The sequence below is a fragment of the Aquarana catesbeiana genome, linkage group LG10 (assembly GCF_042186555.1).
Source record: "Aquarana catesbeiana isolate 2022-GZ linkage group LG10, ASM4218655v1, whole genome shotgun sequence".
NCBI lineage: Eukaryota > Metazoa > Chordata > Amphibia > Anura > Ranidae > Aquarana > Aquarana catesbeiana.
Genome location: NC_133333.1, coordinates 113,516,786 through 113,535,715, shown reverse-complemented (window position 1 = coordinate 113,535,715; position 18,930 = coordinate 113,516,786). Strand labels below are relative to the sequence as shown.

Genomic DNA, 18,930 nt, shown 5'->3' with positions numbered 1-18,930 from the left:
GGCTCCTCTGCCCGTCCAACAAATGTCATCCTATCAGCAGGGCAGGGGGTAGGAGGAGCTGCAGATCAGAAAGGAGAGCTCCTCTCGCCCCCTGCCCTGCTGAAAGGATGACATTGTCGGCTGGGCTGGCGGACGGAGGAGCTGGGAGAGGACACATGGACTGTTAACAGCCTCTGCCCTGCAGGCAGGAGTCCTGAGCAGGGGAGGCAGAGATTAATGTTAGAGAGGAAAGGAGGGGAGGGGGCAGACTGCAGAGGTGCTGTGATGTAAAGGGCACACTGTAATATGAAGGGGACTACTTTACAGTGCAGTTCCCGTTATATCACGGACCCCCTTTACATTACAGTTTAGTCCCCTCTACATCACAGACCCCCTTTACATTACAGTGCAGTCCCCTTTACATCACAGCCCCCCTTTACATTACAGTGCCCCCTTTAAATTGCAGTCCCCTTTACATCACAGCACCCCTTTACAGAGCAGTCCCTGTTACATTAATTTAAAGGGGACTGCACTGTAAAGGGTTGCTGTGATGTGAAGGGGAACTGAGGACACTGTGAGACTGCTTTAACCACTCCGCCTCACGCATATATACGTGAGCAGAATGGCACGGGCAGGCAAAATCAAGTACCTGGTTAGTGATTGCCTTCCCGCGGGCGGGGGGTCCGAGCGGACCCCCCCCCCGGTGCCAGCGGCGGTCGGCATTTGTCTGGGAGCATTTAGAGATGAAGGGGAGGCCATCCGATCGTGCCCCCCCCCCTCGCGATCGCTCCCAGCCAATGAGAAACACCCCCTGCCTCTGTATAGTACACAGAGGCAGAGGATGTGATGTCATCTCTCCTCGGCTCGGCAGTTTCCGTTCCGGCGCTGAGGAGAGAAGACATGTGAGTGCACAACACATACACACACACACACACACACACACAGTAGAACATGCCAGGCATACTTTACACCCCCGATCCCCCCCCGATCGCACCCCGATCCCCCCCAGTCACCCCTCCCTGTCACACTGACACCAAGCAGTGTTTTTTTTTTTTTTTTTTCTGATTACTGCATGGTGTCAGTTTGTGGCAGTTAGTGTTAGCCCCCTGTAGGTCTAGGGTACCCCCCTAACCCCCCCTAATAAAGTTTTAACCCCTTGATCACCCCCTGTCGCCAGTGTCACTAAGCGATCATTTTTCTGATCGCTGTATTAGTGTCACTGGTTCCGCTAGTTAGGGACGTAAATATTTAGGTTCGCCGTCAGCGTTTTATAGCGACAGGGACCCCCATATACTATCTAATAAAGGTTTTAACCCCTTGATTGCCCCCTAGTTAACCCTTTCACCACTGATCACCGTATAACCGTTACGGGTGACGCTGGTTAGTTAGTTTATTTTTTATAGTGTCAGGGCACCCGCCGTTTATTACCAAATAAAGGTTTAGCCCCCTGATCGTCCGGTGGTGATATGCGTCGCCCCAGGCAGTGTCAGATTAGCGCCAGTACCGCTAACACCCACGCACGCAGCATACGCCTCCCTTAGTGGTATAATATCTGAACGGATCAATATCTGATCCGATCAGATCTATGCTAGCGTCCCCAGCAGTTTAGGGTTCCCAAAAACGCAGTGTTAGCGGGATCAGCCCAGATACCTGCTAGCACCTGCGTTTTGCCTCTCCGCCTGGCCCAGCCCAGCCCACCCAAGTGCAGTATCGATCGATCACTGTCACTTACAAAACACTAAACGCATAACTGCAGCGTTCGCAGAGTCAGGCCTGATCCCTGCGATCGCTAACAGTTTTTTTGGTAGCGTTTTGGTGAACTGGCAAGTACCAGCCCCAGGCAGCGTCAGATTAGCGCCAGTACCGCTAACAACCACGCACGCACCGTACACCTCCCTTAGTGGTATAGTATCTGAACGGATCAATATCTGATCCAATCAGATCTATACTGGCGTCCCCAGCAGTTTAGGGTTCCCAAAAACGCAGTGTTAGCGGGATCAGCCCAGATACCTGCTAGCACCTGCGTTTTGCCCCTCCGCCCGGCCCAGCCCAGCCCAGCCCAGCCCACCCAAGTGCAGTATCGATCGATCACTGTCACTTACAAAACACTAAACACATAACTGTAGCTTTCGCAGAGTCAGGCCTGATCCCTGCGATCGCTAACAGTTTTTTTGGTAGCGTTTTGTTGAACTGGCAAGCACCAGCCCCAGGCAGCGTCAGTTAGTGCCAGTACCGCTAACACCAACGCACGCACCGTACACCTCCCTTAGTGGTATAGTATCTGAACGGATCAATATCTGATCAGATCTATACTAGTGTCCCCAGCAGTTTAGGGTTCCCAAAAATGCAGTGTTAGCGGGATCAGCCCACTTTACCGTTTACTGTGCTTTATTGTTAACCATTTTTTTGTCTTCAGGTACGCCATTCACGACTTTGAGTGGTTATACCAGAATGATGCCTGCAGGTTTAGGTATCATCTTGGTATCATTCTTTTCAGCCAGCGGTCGGCTTTCATGTAAAAGCAATCTTAGCGGCTAATTAGCCTCTAGACTGCTTTTACAAGCAGTGGGAGGGAATGCCCCCCCCACCGTCTTCCGTGTTTTTCTCTGGCTCTCCTGTCTCAACAGGGAACCTGAGAATGCAGCTGGTGATTCAGCCAGCTGACCATAGAGCTGATCAGAGACCAGAGTGGCTCCAAACATCTCTATGGCCTAAGAAACCGGAAGCTACGAGCATTTTATGACTTAGATTTCGCCGGATGTAAACAGCGCCATTGGGAAATTGGGAAAGCATTTTATCACACCGATCTTGGTGTGGTCAGATGCTTTGAGGGCAGAGGAGAGATCTAGGGTCTAATAGACCCCAATTTTTTCAAAAAAGAGTACCTGTCACTACCTATTGCTATCATAGGGGATATTTACATTCCCTGAGATAACAATAAAAATGATTTAAAAAAAAAAATGAAAGGAACAGTTTAAAAATAAGATAAAAAAGCAAAAAAATAATAAAGAAAAAAAAAGCACCCCTGTCCCCCCTGCTCTTGCGCTAAGGCGAACGCGTCGGTCTGGCGTCAAATGTAAACAGCAATTGCATCATGCATGTGAGGTATCACCACGAAGGTCAGATCGAGGGCAGTAATTTTAGCAGTAGACCTCCTCTGTAAATCTAAAGTGGTAACCTGTAAAGGCTTTTAAAAATGTATTTAGTTTGTCGCCACTGCACGTTTGTGCGCAATTTTAAAGCATGTCATGTTTGGTATCCATGTACTTGGCCTAAGATCATCTTTTTTATTTCATCAAACATTTGGGCAATATAGTGTGTTTTAGTGCATTAAAATTTAAAAAAGTGTGTTTTTCCCCCAAAAAATGCGTTTGAAAAATCGCTGCGCAAATACAGTGTGAAAAAAAAAATGAAACACCCACCATTTTAATCTGTAGGGCATTTGCTTTAAAAAAATATATAATGTGTGGGGGTTCAAAGTAATTTTCTTGCAAAAAAAAATATTTTTTTCATGTAATCAAAAAGTGTCAGAAAGGGCTTTGTCTTCAAGTGGTTAGAAGAGTGGGTGATGTGTGACATAAGCTTCTAAATGTTGTGCATAAAATGCCAGGACAGTTCAAAACCCCCCCAAATGACCCCATTTTGGAAAGTAGACACCCCAAGCTATTTGCTGAGAGGCATGTCGAGTCCATGGAATATTTTATATTGTGACACAAGTTGCGGGAAAGAGACAATTTTTTTTTTTTTTTTTTTTGCACAAAGTTGTCACTAAATGATATATTGCTCAAACATGCCATGGAAATATGTGAAATTACACCCCAAAATACATTCTGTTGCCTCTCCTGAGTACGGGGATACCACATGTGTGAGACTTTTTGGGAGCCTAGACGCGTACGGGACCCCGAAAACCAAGCACTGCCTTCAGGCTTTCTAAGGGCGTAAATTTTTGATTTCACTCTTCACTGCCTATCACAGTTTCGGAGGCCATTGGAATGCCCAGGTGGCAAAAAACCCCCCCAAATGACCCCATTTTGGAAAGTAGACACCCCAAGCTATTTGCTGAGCGGTATAGTGAGTATTTTGCAGACCTCACTTTTTGTCACAAAGTTTTGAAAATTGAAAAAAGAAAAAAAACATTTTTTTTTCTTGTCTTTCTTCATTTTCAAAAACAAATGACAGCTGCAAAATACTCACCATGCCTCTCAGCAAATAGCTTGGGGTGTCTACTTTCCAAAATGGGGTCATTTGGGGGGGTTGTGCCACCTGGGCATTCCATGGCCTCCGAAACTGTGATAGGCAGTGAAGAGTGAAATCAAAAATGTACACCCTTAGAAATCCTGAAGGCGGTGATTGGTTTTCGGGGCCCCGTACGCGGCAAGGCTCCTAGAAAGTCCCACACATGTGGTATCCCCATACTCAGGAGAAGCAGCTAAATGTATTTTGGGGTGCAATTCCACATATGCCCAAGGCCTGTGTGAGCAATATATCATTTAGTGACAACTTTGTGCAAAAAAAAAAAAAAAAAAAAAACTTTGTCACTTACCTGCAACTTGTGTCAAAATATAAAATATTCCATGGACTCAACATGCCTCAAAGCAAATAGCTTGGGGTGTCTACTTTCCAAAATGGGGTCATTTGGGGGGGTTTTATGCCATCTGGGCATTTTATGGCCTTCAAAACTGTGATAGAAAGTCCCACACATGTGGTATCCCCATACTCAGGAGAAGCAGCTTAATGTATTTTGGGGTGCAATTCCACATATGCCCATGGCCTGTGTGAGCAATATATCATTTAGTGACAACTTTTTGTAATTTTTTTTTTTTTTTTGTCATTATTCAATCACTTGGGACAAAAAAAATTACTATTCAATGGGCTCAACATGCCTCTCAGCAATTTCCTTGGGGTGTCTACTTTCCAAAATGGGGTAATTTGGGGAGGTTTTGTACTGCCCTGCCATTTTAGCACCTCAAGAAACGACATAGGCAGTCATAAATTAAAGGCTGTGTAAATTCCAGAAAATGTACCCTAGTTTGTAGGCGCTATAACTTTTGCGCAAACCAATAAATATACACTTATTGACATTTTTTTTACCAAAGACATGTGGCCGAATACATTTTGGCCTAAATGTATGACTAAAATTGAGTTTATTGGATTTTTTTTAGAACAAAAAGTAGAAAATATCATTTTTTTTCAAAATTTTCGGTCTTTTTCCGTGTATAGCGCAAAAAATAAAAACCGCAGAGGTGATCAAATACCCTCAAAAGAAAGCTCTATTTGTGGGAAGAAAAGGACGCAAATTTCGTTTGGGTACAGCATTGCATGACCGCGCAATTAGCAGTTAAAGCGACGCAGTGCCAAATTGTAAAAAGTGCTCTGGTCAGGAAGGGGGTAAATCCTTCCGGGGCTGAAGTGGTTAAATGGGCAACTGTGATGTAAAGTGGGACTGTGGACACTGAAATAAAGGGGGGGCTGTGCTGTAAAGGGGGGTTATGGAATGAAGGGGGCTAAGGACAGACTTTGTGAATATACCATCCCCCAACCCGTCCACCACAACCACCATCCTCCCCCAGATCTGGGTTGAACAGCTGGAAATATCCAAACCTGAAATCAACTGCAGATCTGCCCAATTCCTGAGTATAAGGGATTATTGCCCATTTACTGAATAGCAAGTGCAAAATATACCTTGTGGAAACTATTTATATATGTGCCAACACTTTGTTACTTTGTGATGTATGAATGTATGTGTAAATAAAATATACATACTAGATTGCTTTATTCCAAATAAATCTAAACAATTTTATATTTTAGTGAAGAAAAATCTGATGAAATACTGAAGCTTTTGGGAGATGTTAAGTAAGTGTTTTAGATAAAATATACTATTTACTGCATATACTTATGCCATGTGTGTACAGTAAATATATAAAATTAAGACAAATGATTTTAAACGCAACTTTTCTTACAGTTTACCCAAACATAAATGATTTTACCCAAACATAAAAATAAATGTTCAATTTTATTTGAAATTTTGGTTACATTTTTAAGGTGTGTAATCTCTCAAAGATTCAGCACATGTGTATAGCTGTTAAAATCTCATGTTTATTATTCTAACTCAAAGATATACATCAGGAGTCCTTAAAAGAAAGGAAGATAACAAACAGTAATAACAATATATATCATCTACTTCATCACAACACAAACCCTATGTATAGACCCATCCACAATATAGCATAAGTTACATTTGTCCAAACTGAGAGCCAATCTAGTAAAAGCTATCATTATCAAAATTGACATATACAGTGTTTGTTACATAATGAGTAAGGACGTTGGCTATAGAGGAGTAAAAAGATCTAAACGTGTTTCACAGTAAGCTTCTTCAGGAGAGGGGTGTGCTGAAACCAAAAATGAAAAAATAGTAGTGATACATAAGACTTATAAACCATAAAAAATAATAATAATGTCAGCTTGTGAAACACAATATATCCAGCAGTTATGATATACCACACCATTATAAATATAAAGCTACCCTTTATCCAAAGTATTTATAAATATTGAAAGTTTACCCAAGAAAGAGAAAGTTTATCCAGGTGGTCAGAAACCATAAAATGTCCCAAGTGCGGAGCCCCATGGTTAATCACACTGTCCACTGCCCAAGGGCCAATCTGATGCAGCTGTCGGGAATAGTACACACAGTGACTAGGAATACAAACAAGAAAACAGACTGCGCTATCTGGATAGATGTGGTTGACATTGAATTCTCAGAGTATATGAAATACAAGCCAAAAATAAGGGCTTAAAAGTGGTGATTTATTGTTCACAGTAAAGTTTAAAAACCATAACAGGTTTTAGGATACCAAGCCGGTGTGGGTAGATGGGCTAATATCCACTGGGTCCGGTGGGCAGGGGAATGGAAGGAGTCCCCCGTGGTGTGTAGCAAACAGCCGCTGGGAAGGAGCTGCAGACGCTCGAGAGCCGAGCTGTAGGGGAAGCGCTCAATGCTGGTTTGATTGGCAATCATCTTCAGTCCTGCACTTCTGCCTCTGTGTCTCTTTGACGTCACACGGGTGTACTGACAGACTCTGGCTCAGCTCCCGACCATCTGTGGCTCTGTCCCAGGGGCTGTTTGCTGCACACCATGGGGGACTCCTTCCATTCCCCTGCCAAACGTACCATGTGGATTTTAGCCTGTCTACATCTTCGCTTACCGGCTTGGTATCATACAACCTGTTATGGTTTTTAAACTTTACTGTGAACAATAAATCACCACTTTTTAACCCTTACTTTTGGCTTGTATTTCATATACTCTGAGGATTCAATGTCAACCACATACATTCAGATAGCATATCCAGGTGGTCAGTTTACAGGGGCAATACCGAACCCAAAAACCATTCACCCAGGACACTCAAGGAGGGACGAGGGAAGAACAAGATCAGTGCCAAAATATAATCTTCAAAAAGGGAAAAAAATAAAATAACAATAAGGAATAATCATATAATATAGTTTTAAAGAAAAAAACACCAATAATTCTGTAGTGCACTGTATAAACACATGTTTACATACAAGACTATTGAGATGTGGTGATTTATCACTCCAGTTATACTCCTGCCTTTGATACGTATGCTTGTATTTGAAACTCTAAAGGCTTATATTAATAAAGGATTTTACTAGTTTTCAGTAAACATAAAAATGTCCTAATTACTTTAGTGAAACCTCCTGTTTAATATATAAAATCAATTATTTTAATACATAACTTAAAAAAAACATGTATGTGCCCTTTTAATACCTAAATTTGCTGAATACTGAAAACATTCTTTTAAAATGTAATGTTTTCAAAGTCACCAATATATATTGTTGAAGTACAGCTATAAAAGGGAATTGCTTTATCTGACAAAATACTATTAGCCAGAAGTGTGCCACAGCTATACTCTTGTGCAGATCCCCTGCTTTCTGCATCATTTCTGCCTTCAGCATGCAATAAAGCTCTGTTGCTTTTATAGAGTTCTGCTAAATATAATACCAGAATTGTAAAATACAATAAAAGAATATCTATTACAAAAAGTAAATTTCTCTGTAGCTGGTTACCACATGTAACAATTATATTCATTATATAAACATTCAAAGTGTGATTTCTGCTATAAGCAGTTCCTTTGTCACAAGAAAAATAATAGATTCATTGTTTCAAAATGCAAATGAATTATTATTAATTTAAAGTCACCGATTCATTGGCAATAAAGGAAATAATGACATCTGTCAATTTATATTCTGGTTATCTAGCAAGTTGGTGTCTTTTTTTTTTTTTGTCAGCGTGCTCATTTAAGATGACTTTTGTGCACTATTTTATACAGACTCAACGCTTTGGTCCTTGGAGGGGAATCGGGGCAAATTGAAGTCTATGCCTATGGAATGTACAAGATTGCTACAATTACAGAGGTAATGTATTTTGTGTAATTTATGTATGTTTATTATTTCTCCAATATCTGTCTTTTATGTGTCTGGGATCATTTTTAATAGAGAGAGCCAACCAGTTCATAGTTTTTTTTTGGCAGTCAGGGATATCTTCTAGCCAGCTATTGAGTTATGTATAGTTGGATAAATGGAAATGCCTTACAACTTAGAAAGTGTTTGAATTTCTTTTAGATGCTTGAATAATAAAAAATGTACTTGCTTTTAATTTCAAGTAAATGTGCGTTTCAGTTCATTTGAGTATGCAGGTTTATTATTATGATGGGGAAAAGTAGTAGGTGGGTACCGACAAACATCCCTGCACTGGCTGAATCCTAGAGGAAATAACCGTTGGCTAAAAAATCTAGTTTCACAGGTTAACCCCCTTAAAAGCAACAGTCCTCAGTGCAGGGGATCTTGGTGCAGGAGACCGGCTGGAGATGAAAGACAGCAGCAAGTGCTGGATGGATTGTGGCATTTTTCAGAATCGGAACTCTTTCTTGGGCCTTACAGAGAAAAACAAGTGTATGAGGATTGGGGGTATAGCATAAATGGCTTTATTTCAGTCAGGTTGCTTGATGGTTGATAACACTACCTGCAGTTCATATAAGTGTATCCTTATCACAGCTCTGACCTCTCTTAAGGTGTGTAAAAGAAATGATTTCTCAGAGTGTGTCCACTCTGTATTTGGAGACAGTTCAAAAGCTAGACTTTTGTTGACTGCAGCTAATGTTGAAAATGTTATTTCTGTTGTGGTGCTTATAAATATAATAAGAAACTTATTATAAAATAAATACCATACTACACCTCTCCAAGGACATATCTGCCAAAGATCTTCACTGGCATCCATTAACATGAAGATCACTGCCAGATTCTGCAGAAAGTGTTTGGTTCTCCAACTGAAAATATCTTTAGGACTCTTGTCCTTTTTTTGGTAGGGGCATTATCTTCCATTGAAATGCATCAAAATGGATATCAACACACTTTAACAGATGTGAAGGCACGCTGTGCAGTGGTGTGTGATGCAAACTGCATTGTCTTCTTTATTAGGAAAGAGAGAGGGTGGTTTTGTGAATTTTAGCTCCCTGTGTTGTCCTCATTACACTAAATATATTTGTATGGCTTTAACTTCAGGTGTTTGGCTCTTGCCTTGGTCTGTGCTTGTCAAGTGACTTAAAATCCCTTGCTGTTGTTACTGAGCTTTCAACAAACACTACCCCTGAGATCACATATTTTCAGGTGAGCTACAGAAATGGCTAGAAAAGACTACATTGAATTCCTAAATGTCAGTTTTAATTTTTAAACCCTGTTTATGTTGCAGTTGGATACCAGCTTGCTTTCTTCCTATTTACCTGAGGTTACCCGAATGGCACGAAAGTTTACACACATTTCAACTCTTCGTCAGGTAAATCACTCTGAAGTGAAAACTAATGGAAAGTGAATTTGCCTTTAAATGGAACAAAGTGTGCATGTCCCCAGTGCAGGTGTTTCTTTCCTAGAAGGAAAATACAGATTTGAACACTGCAGCCATGCTTGATATGTTCTGATTTGGTTTTGTTATTTAAAAGAACAGTTAACTTGATAGACATTTGAGGTAAACTGTAGCTTTTGCATCGGGTGGTGTTTTTTTTTTTGTACCTTTTTTCTTTGCATATGCAAGATTTCTTTGGCTTAGTAGTGCTGCACAATGGGTGCTCACTGAAAATACAATATTCTATCACTTTCAGGATATGGTTTTTTAAAGCATGTTGTAGCAGGGGTCCTCTGGTCACAAAGCAGTTTCTTGAGCAATGGAAAAACTAATTTCTTTATCGTACATCACGGGACACAGAGCACCATAGTAATTATTATATGGGTTATAGGCCACCTTTAGGAGAATGGACACTGGTATAACCAAAAAGGAAACAGGAAGTGCCCCTCCCTATATAACCCATCCCATACCAGGAGTATCTCAATTTTTTCGCCAGTGTCTAATGTGTTGGTCATGGTTGATAAGAGAGCTCCGCTGAGCAATCCCTGATGGGATCAAGGAGCTGTACAAACAAATCCATCTAAAATGCTTGAAAGCCAAACAATGGTGCCCGGGCCTCGTGGAAGAAGAAACAAGGTTTTTGCCTGTAATGCTTCTCTTTGAGAGCTGGACCCTGGGACCCGGCACCTTGGTCATGTTGATACAGCCAAAGAGTTTTCCGGCAGGGTGCTGTATAGGTCCGAGAGAGTGAACCTGTAAAAGGGGACCCAGTCCTTGAAGGTCTAGCATGACACGGCTCGCCGTGATGGGTGAAGGCTGGATCTGTCTGTGATTATTTCCAGCAGTCCTGCGGCGGGATCAGGTAAGTCAGAAAGATTACAAGGAATGTATATTTTTATATTTCACTTGGTCTTTCTGGTTTGAGTATGCGTGCCTTGCCTGTGTTTAGCCACTAGAGGCTGTAAAAGCTACATACCTGGCTCCAACATTCCATGCTTCCCCTGTGTGTGCTCAAGTGTCAGCAAAGGCTGCAGCATTGCTATTTTCTCCTGCTCTGTCAGCCATCAGAGGGTTTTGGGGGGACCATCCACCAGATCCATCAGGTCAGGTTCCCCCCTGCTGTCCAAGTGGACAATGTACAAGTATTTAGTGATCCAGCTGATAAGAAGTTGGAATCTCTAGGCCTCATTTGCTGTAGCTGGTTCGGTAGTACAACCTGCATTGGCAGCAATAGGCATCTGTCAATCCCTTCGATGAATTCAAGCAGGTTTAAAAAAAAAAAAAAAAAGTTCCTGCTCAAACCGACGAGGCCCAAAGTTTAGCTGAGCTATCTAGGGCCCTATACTTTGCAGTGGACGCTATCAAGGATTTTATCCATCAGGTGTCTCACCTTGCGCGCATGTTGATACATATGCGGAGGATTCTGTGGCTAAAAAGCTTGTCAGCCGAGTTACCATGCAAGAAGCTCTTAGCTGGGTTTCCGTTTCATGGAGAAAGTTTGTAACCTTCTCCTTAGATGTCTGGGGCAACAACCTCCAGGCATTTTCTACGGCCTTCACCGCCAGGGGCAAAGGATAAGCCTCATAACCAGGCACAGGGCTACAAAAAGCCCTGGAGTCAGAAGTCCACAAAACAGAGTCCCAAGGCTTCCTTGTGAAGGGGCGCCCCCACTTGATCGAGTAGGGGGAAGACTGCGGTGGTTCTCAGAAACTTGACAAGGAAATCCAAGACAAGTGGGTCCTGTAGTAGCCATGGGCTACAAACTAGAAATCCAACAGTTTCTACCATCGCGTTTTCTAAGATCAAACGTTCCCAAGGACCCAGTAAAGAAAAAGTCCTTATTTTTGGCACTGGACTGATTACTTTATCAGGAAGTAATAATAGAGGTTCTCTCAGAAGAGAGGGACATGGGTTTTTTTCAAATCTCTTTATGGTACCAAAACCAAATGGAGATGTCAGACCCATTCTAGATCTCAGGAATCTGAATCACTTCCTAAACATTCGCTCCTTTCAAATGGAGTCGATTCGGTCAGTTGTTTCCACCCTACGGCGAGGAGAGGTTCTAGCAGCAATAGATATCAGGGATGCGTATCTACATGTGCCAATATTTCCCGCTTACCAGAAGTTTCTGAGGTTTGCGGTAGAGCACCGCCACTTTCAGTTCGTGGTCTTGCCTTTCGGGTTAGCCACCGCTCCCCGACTGTTTATAAAAGTGTTAGCCCCTGTACTACCAAGACTAAGGGGCTAGGGTATAGCAAAAGTAGCATACCTAGACGACCTGCTCCTGGTAGATCAGTCAATAGCAGGGTTAAATCAGGGGGTGTCCAGAACAGTCAGTTATCTCAGACACCTGGATTGGATTCTTAATCTAGAAAAATCATCCTTACAGCCGGTAAGAAGGCTGCAGTATTTGGGCCTAGTCATAGACACAACCCAGGGAAGGGCGTTCTTGCCTCAGACAAAAGTCAGTGATCTAAGAAAGCTGGTCCAGGCGGTCAAGGCAAAGAAGGGTCCTTCCATTCGCCTTTGTATGGAGTTACTAGGGAAGATGGTAGCTTCCTTCGAAGTGGTTCCCTATGCCCAGTTTCATTCAAGACTGTTGCAACACAGAATTCTGTCTGCTTGGAACAAATGGATCCAAGCTTTGGATTATCCAATCAATCTGGCTCCAAAGGTACTCCAGAGTCTCAACTGGTGGTTGATAACCAGGAATTTACAGAAGGGGAAATCCTTCATTCCAGTTACCTGGAAAGTAGTAACAACGGATGCCAGCCTATGGGGCTGGGGAGCAGTTCTAGAAAGAGACCACTGTTCAAGGGAAGGGGTCAGAGTCCGAGAAGACCTTGCACATCAATATCCTAGAGATTTCGGGCAGTACGTCTCGCTCTAATAGCCTGGACGTCCTGAATGCTCTTGTCAGGATACAATCCGACAATGCCACAGCAGTGGCCTATATCAATCACCAAGAGGGCACCAGAAGCCACGCAGCCCAAAGGGAGGTGGACCATGTTTCTCTGCCCAAGACAGAATATGCTCCTTGCCTATCTGCAGTTTACATTCCAGGAGTGGAAAATTGGCAGATAGATGTTCTGAGCCGTCAACAGTTGTTGCCGGGAGAATGGTCTCTACATCCCGATGTCTTTTTAGCCATATGCCAAAGATGGGGTACACCGGATGTAGATCTATTGGCATCCAGGATTAACAAGTAGTTGGACAACTTTGTGGCGAGAACAAGGGATCCACTTGCACTCGGAGTAGATGCGTTAGTGATCCTGTGGAATCAGTTTTTACTGATTATGCATTCCCTCCAGTTCAGCTGCTACCACAGCTGCTTCACAGGATCAGGGAAGAAGGGAAGCCGGTAATCCTAGTGGCCCCGGCATGGCCCAGAAGACCCTGGTATGCAGGGATCGTGAGAATGGCAGTAGGGGAGTCTTTGACTCTTCCACCTTGTCCGGACCTGCTGTCGCAGGGATGGGTATTCCATCCTGCCTTACAAATGCTAAATTTAACTATTGAAGCTCACATTCTAACAAATCGGGGGCTTTCAGGTTCAGTAGTAACCACCCTGATTAATGCCAGAAAGCCGGCATCCAGGACCATTTTATACAGGGTCTGGAAGGCCTATGTCACTTGGTGTGAAACCAAGGGTTTGCATCCTCGTAAGTATGTCATAGGAAGAATTCTGGCCTTTCTACAATCAGGAGTAGAAATGAAGCTGGCCTTGAGTACAATCAAGGGTCAGATTTCGGTCTTTGGCAGTGTTTTTCCAAAGGCTGCTTGCTTTGCATTCTTTAGTCCGGGCATTCATACAAGGGGTAACTCGGATAACTCTGCCAGTTAGAATACCCTTGTGCCCATGGGATTTGAATCCGGTTTTGTTGGTGTTGCAAAGACAACCCTTTGAACCTATACGGAATATTCCTTTGATCCTTTTGACAAGGAAATTGCTATTCCTAGTTGCGATAACCTCTGCAAGAAGAGTATCAGAATTGGCTGCTTTCTCTTGTAAAGAGCCATGCTTAATCATTCATAAGGATAAGGTGGTGCTGCGTCCGCACCCAACCTTTTTGCCAAAGGTAGTGTCTAGTTTTCATCTGAATCAAGATGTTTCCTTACCTTCCTTTTCCCCAGAACCTCATTCTGTAGAAGATAAATTATTACATTCTCTCGATGTAGTAATAGCAGTTAAAGCATATCTGAAAGCGACTGCTCAGATACGGAAAACTGATGTTTTGTTTGTGTTGCCGGAAGGCCCTAAAAAGGGTCAGGCAGCATTGAAATCTACTGTTGCTAAGTGGATTTCTCAGGTGATTAGTCAGGTATATGGCCTGAAAAGAAAGGTTCCTCCCTTTTGGATTAAAGCGCACTCTATCCAGGCAGTCAGTGCTTCATGGGCAGTGCATCACCAAGCCTCTGTGGCTCAGGTTTGCAAGGCCGCTACTTGGTCGTCAGTACATACATTCACGAGATTCTATCAAATGGATGGAAGATAGCAGGAGGACACCGCCTTCAGGCGCAGTGTGCTGCAGGCAGCAGTATAGGGTCCTCACGCCTGACGGCGGCTATTTGCTTTGTGTCTCCCTCCCCTCAGGTGGCATTGCTTTGGGACATCCCATATAGTTATTACTATGGCCCTGTGTCCTGTGATGTATGATAAAGGAAATAGGATTTTTCTAAAAGCTTACCTGTAAAATCCTTTTCTTGGAGTACATCACGGGACACAGAGGTCCCTCCCCTCTTATTGGGATATGTGTATATATTACTTTGCTACAAAAACTGAGATACTCCCGGTATGGGAGGGGTTATATAGGGAGGGGCACTTCCTGTTTCCTTTTTGGTTATACCAGTGTCCATTCACCTAAAGGTGGCCTATAACCCACATAGTTATTACTATGGTGCTCTGTGTCCCGTGATGTACTCCAAGAAAAGGATTTTACAGGTAAGCTGTTAGAAAATCCTATTATTTGTACCATTTGTATTTTTATTATTTTATTATTCTTTTTTTTTTTAATTTTCAGTATTTAAAGTTGTCTCTGACTTGTATGTGTGAAGCCTGGGAAGAAATTTTGATGCAGATGGATTCTCGGCTAACAAAGTTTGTCCAAGTATGCCTTTTATAATTTTGTTTATTTTATATTATTAAAGTGGTTGTAAAGGTTCGGTTTTAAAAATAAAAATAACAAACATATCATACTTACCTCTGCTGTGCAGTTGGTTATGCACAGACTGGCCCCGATCCTCTTCTTCTGGGGTCCCTCTGCGGCGCTCCTGGCTCCTCCTCTTCTTGAGTGCCCTGTCGGAGAAGCGCTCTTTCGTGGACACCCATGCAGGCACGCTCCTGTGTCCTGCTGCTGTGTCCGTAAACATAGACAGCAGGACTCGGCTCCACCCCCCGCGCCCGCATCATTGGACTTGATTGACAGCAGTGGGAGCCAATGGCTGCGCTGCTATCAATCTATCCAATCAGGACATGACACACCGGCCGGAGCTGGTGTGCTCGTTCCTGTCGTGGGAATTACGGGGCTCAGGTAAGTATAAGGGGGGCTCAGGAACGCTGCTACAGCATAGGAAGTTTTTCACCTTAATGCATAGAATGCATTAAGGTGAAAAACGGCGAGGGTTTACATGTATGTGTGTATTTGTGTGTGTGTGTGTGTGTGTGTGTGTGTGTGTATGTATGTATGTGTGTGTATATATATATATATATATATATATATATATATATATATATATATATATATATATATATATATATATATATATATATATATTTATTATACAGTATCTCAGGGCTGAAAATTTCAAGTCCTGAGCTACTAGCCAGGCCTCAAGTGTTACTCGCCACCAGTTGCCCCACCCAACCCCTACCCTGCCCCCACCCTAATTCCGACCTAAACACGCCCTCATAAATTATCTCATGAAAGGACGCTTAAATGATTTATGCAGAATTAAGTTACAAAAATGAATATTAACAACAATTTTATCAGTGCCCCTCAGCACAGCCTCGCCAATGCCCATCAATGCAGGCTCACCTGTGCCCACCATTGCAGCCTCACCTGTGCCCACCATTGCAGCCTCAATGTGCCCGCCCTGACGGCGATCAGAGGCAATTGTAATGTAAGCTGTTACAGCAGGCTACCCTCACTCTGTAATCCCACGGCTCTCCTCTTCCTCCATGCTCTCCTTCCCCGGGGCGATCACTTGGAGAACAGCTCCTGATCAACCCCCGTCCGCCAATGGTGCTCACCCCCCACTTCCAGGCAGCCCAGCTCCTCGCCAGCCCTCATTTTCCAAAAATGCGAGTAGGCGAGTGGAAAATTTGAGGACTGCAGTATCTCACAATAGTGAGTACACCCCTCACATTTTTGTAAATATTTTATTGTATCTTTTCATGTGACAACACTGAAGAAATGACACTTTGCTACAATGTAAAGTAGTGAGTGTACAGCTTGTATAACAGTGTAAATTTGCTGTCCCCTCAAAATAACTCAACACACAGCCATTAATGTCTAAACTGCTGGAAACAAAAGTGAGTACACCCCTAAGTGAAAATGTCCAAATAGGGACAAAAGTGTTAATAATTTGTGTGGCCACCATTATTTTCCAGCACTGCCTTAACCCTCTTGGGCATGGAGTTCACCAGAGCTTTACAGGTTGCCACTGGAGTCCTCTTCCCCTCCTCCATGACGACATCACGGAGCTGGTGGAAGTTAGAGACTTTGCGCTCCTCCACCCTCCTCTTGAAGATGCCCCACAAGTGTTCAATAGGGTTTAGGTCTTGAGACATGCTTGGCCAGTCCATCACCTTTACCCTCAGCTTATTTAGCAAGGCAATGGTCTTCTTAGCGGTGTGTTTGGGGTCATTATCATGTTGGAATACTGCCCTGTGGCCCAGGGAGGGGATCATGCTCTGTTTCAGTATGTTCCCTCAATAAACTGTAGCTCCCCAGTACTAATGCAGCCCCAGACCATGACACTCCCTCCACCATGCTTGACTGTAGGCAAGACACACTTGTCTTTGTACTCCTCACCTGGTTGCCGCCACACACGCTTGACACCATCTGAACCAAATAAGCTTATCTTGGTCTCATCAGACCACAGGACATGGTTCCAGTAATCTATGTCCTTAGTCTACTTGTCTTCAGCAAACTGCGGGCTTTCTTGTGTATCATCTTTAGAAAAGGCTTCCTTTTGGGTTGACAGCCATGCAGATCAATTTGATGCAGTGTGCGGCGTATGGTCTGAGCACTAACAGGCTGACCCCCTGCCCCTTCAACCTCTGCAGCAATGCTGGCAGCACTCATACGTCTATTTCCCAAAGACAACCTCTGGATATGACGCTGAGCACACGCACTCAATTTCTTTGGTCAACCACGGTGAGTCCTGTTCTTAATGGAACCTGTCCTGTTAAAAGGCTGTATGTTCTTGGCCACCATGCTGCAGCTTAGTTTCAGGGTCTTGGCAACCTTCTTATAGCCTAGGGCAGGCCAGGTAGGTGAGATGCAAGGAAGCTTTTGGGTAAGGGAGGAATGAGGCCTGTGGGGGGAGATGTGTGCACAGGTGGGGGATGGAGGAGAGTGGTGCAGAGGTTAGAGCAGAGGAGGAGGGGTGGAGCTGAGATGTGGCCATCCTGTGAAAGACAGCTGAACCCTGCACACTGTGTATAGCACACACCTAAACCCTGCAATCTGTATGTTGGGCACGGAACTCTGCACACAGCTCACGCCCCTAAACTATGCACTCTATACGTAGCGCACCCCTAAACCCTGCATTCTGTAAGTCGCGTACTCCTGAACTCTGCACTCTGTACGTAGCACACTCCTCAACCCTGCACTCTATACGTAGTGCACCCCTAAACCATGCACTCCATACGTAGCACACTCCTGAACTCTGGGCACTGTGTATAGCACACCCCTAAACCCTGCACTCTGTATGTAGCACACTCAACTCTGCACACAGCATACACCTGAACCCTGCACACTGTACATAACACACTCCTAAACCATGCACTCTGTACGTAGCACACTCCTGAACTCCGCACTCTGTACCTGGTACACTCCTCAACCCTGCACTTTGGGGGTATGTAGCGTACTCCCAAACCATGCACTCTGTATGTAACACACTCCTGAACTCTGCACTCTGTAGATAGTGTACCCCTAAATGCTGCACTCTGTAAGTCACGTACTTCTGAACACTGTACTCTATACTTCTGAACTCTGCATACATAGTCTTACAGATACAACCAGCCCTTTGAGGGCAACTATAACGCAGATGCGGCCCACGATGAAATTGTATTTGACACCCCTGCTCTAGAGCATAATCTATATTATTTATTAGAACTGAATAAAAAAATTCCAAAAAGGAAATTCATTTAATAAATTACAGCTGACTGTATGTAGACTGTATGCTAAATAAACATTTTCCATATCCTTTGCTATTTACAAAGATTACAGAAAATTGGCTGCACATTTACCTATGTATGCTGTTTCTGTACGTTAAAGTGTAACTTGAGGCAAAACTTTTTTTTTTAGGATAGGGTAGAGATGGATTACAACACCTATCCATTTTTATTGCTGTCTGTGCCCCCATTAGCGAGATTCACCCTCTTCTCTATTAGTCCTGTTTATTGTTATCATTGAAAGTAAAAATTTTGGTTGACATCAGAACTGTAATAAAGGGAAACTCATCCAAATTGGATGCTAGTTCTGGTGACCCTGGTTGACACCCTTGGGTTCCTTTACTTTGGAGGGATTGCCTTTCACTTCCTGTTTTGGCTATTAGACAGGAAGTGAAGAGAAATCTCCCCAATGGGACACAGATGGCAAAAAAAGAGTTTATATACCTACCTTACTTGATCCAAAATGAAAAAAAGTGTAACCTTTAGTTACACTTTAACCACTTCAGCCCCGGAAGATTTGGCTGGTCAATGACCAGGCCATTTTTTGCAATACAGCACTGCATCGCTTTAACTGACAATTGCGCAGTCATGCGACATTGTACCCAAACATAATTGACGTCTTTTTTTTCCCCACAAACAG

The 18,930-nt window shown here is 43.4% G+C and overlaps 1 protein-coding gene across 3 annotated transcripts in view; it reads left to right on the top strand.

Moving 5' to 3' along the window:
• ANAPC4 (anaphase promoting complex subunit 4) overlaps positions 1 to 18,930 on the top strand; it is a 170,924-nt gene that overhangs the window by 38,382 nt on the left and 113,612 nt on the right. For all 3 annotated transcript variants that reach the window (XM_073602472.1, XM_073602470.1, XM_073602471.1), the window contains exons 7-11: positions 5,788 to 5,832; positions 8,322 to 8,406; positions 9,553 to 9,657; positions 9,740 to 9,823; positions 14,911 to 14,997. In XM_073602472.1, the coding sequence (XP_073458573.1) occupies positions 5,788 to 5,832; positions 8,322 to 8,406; positions 9,553 to 9,657; positions 9,740 to 9,823; positions 14,911 to 14,997 (406 nt within the window). The remainder of the gene's footprint in view (positions 1 to 5,787; positions 5,833 to 8,321; positions 8,407 to 9,552; positions 9,658 to 9,739; positions 9,824 to 14,910; positions 14,998 to 18,930) is intronic.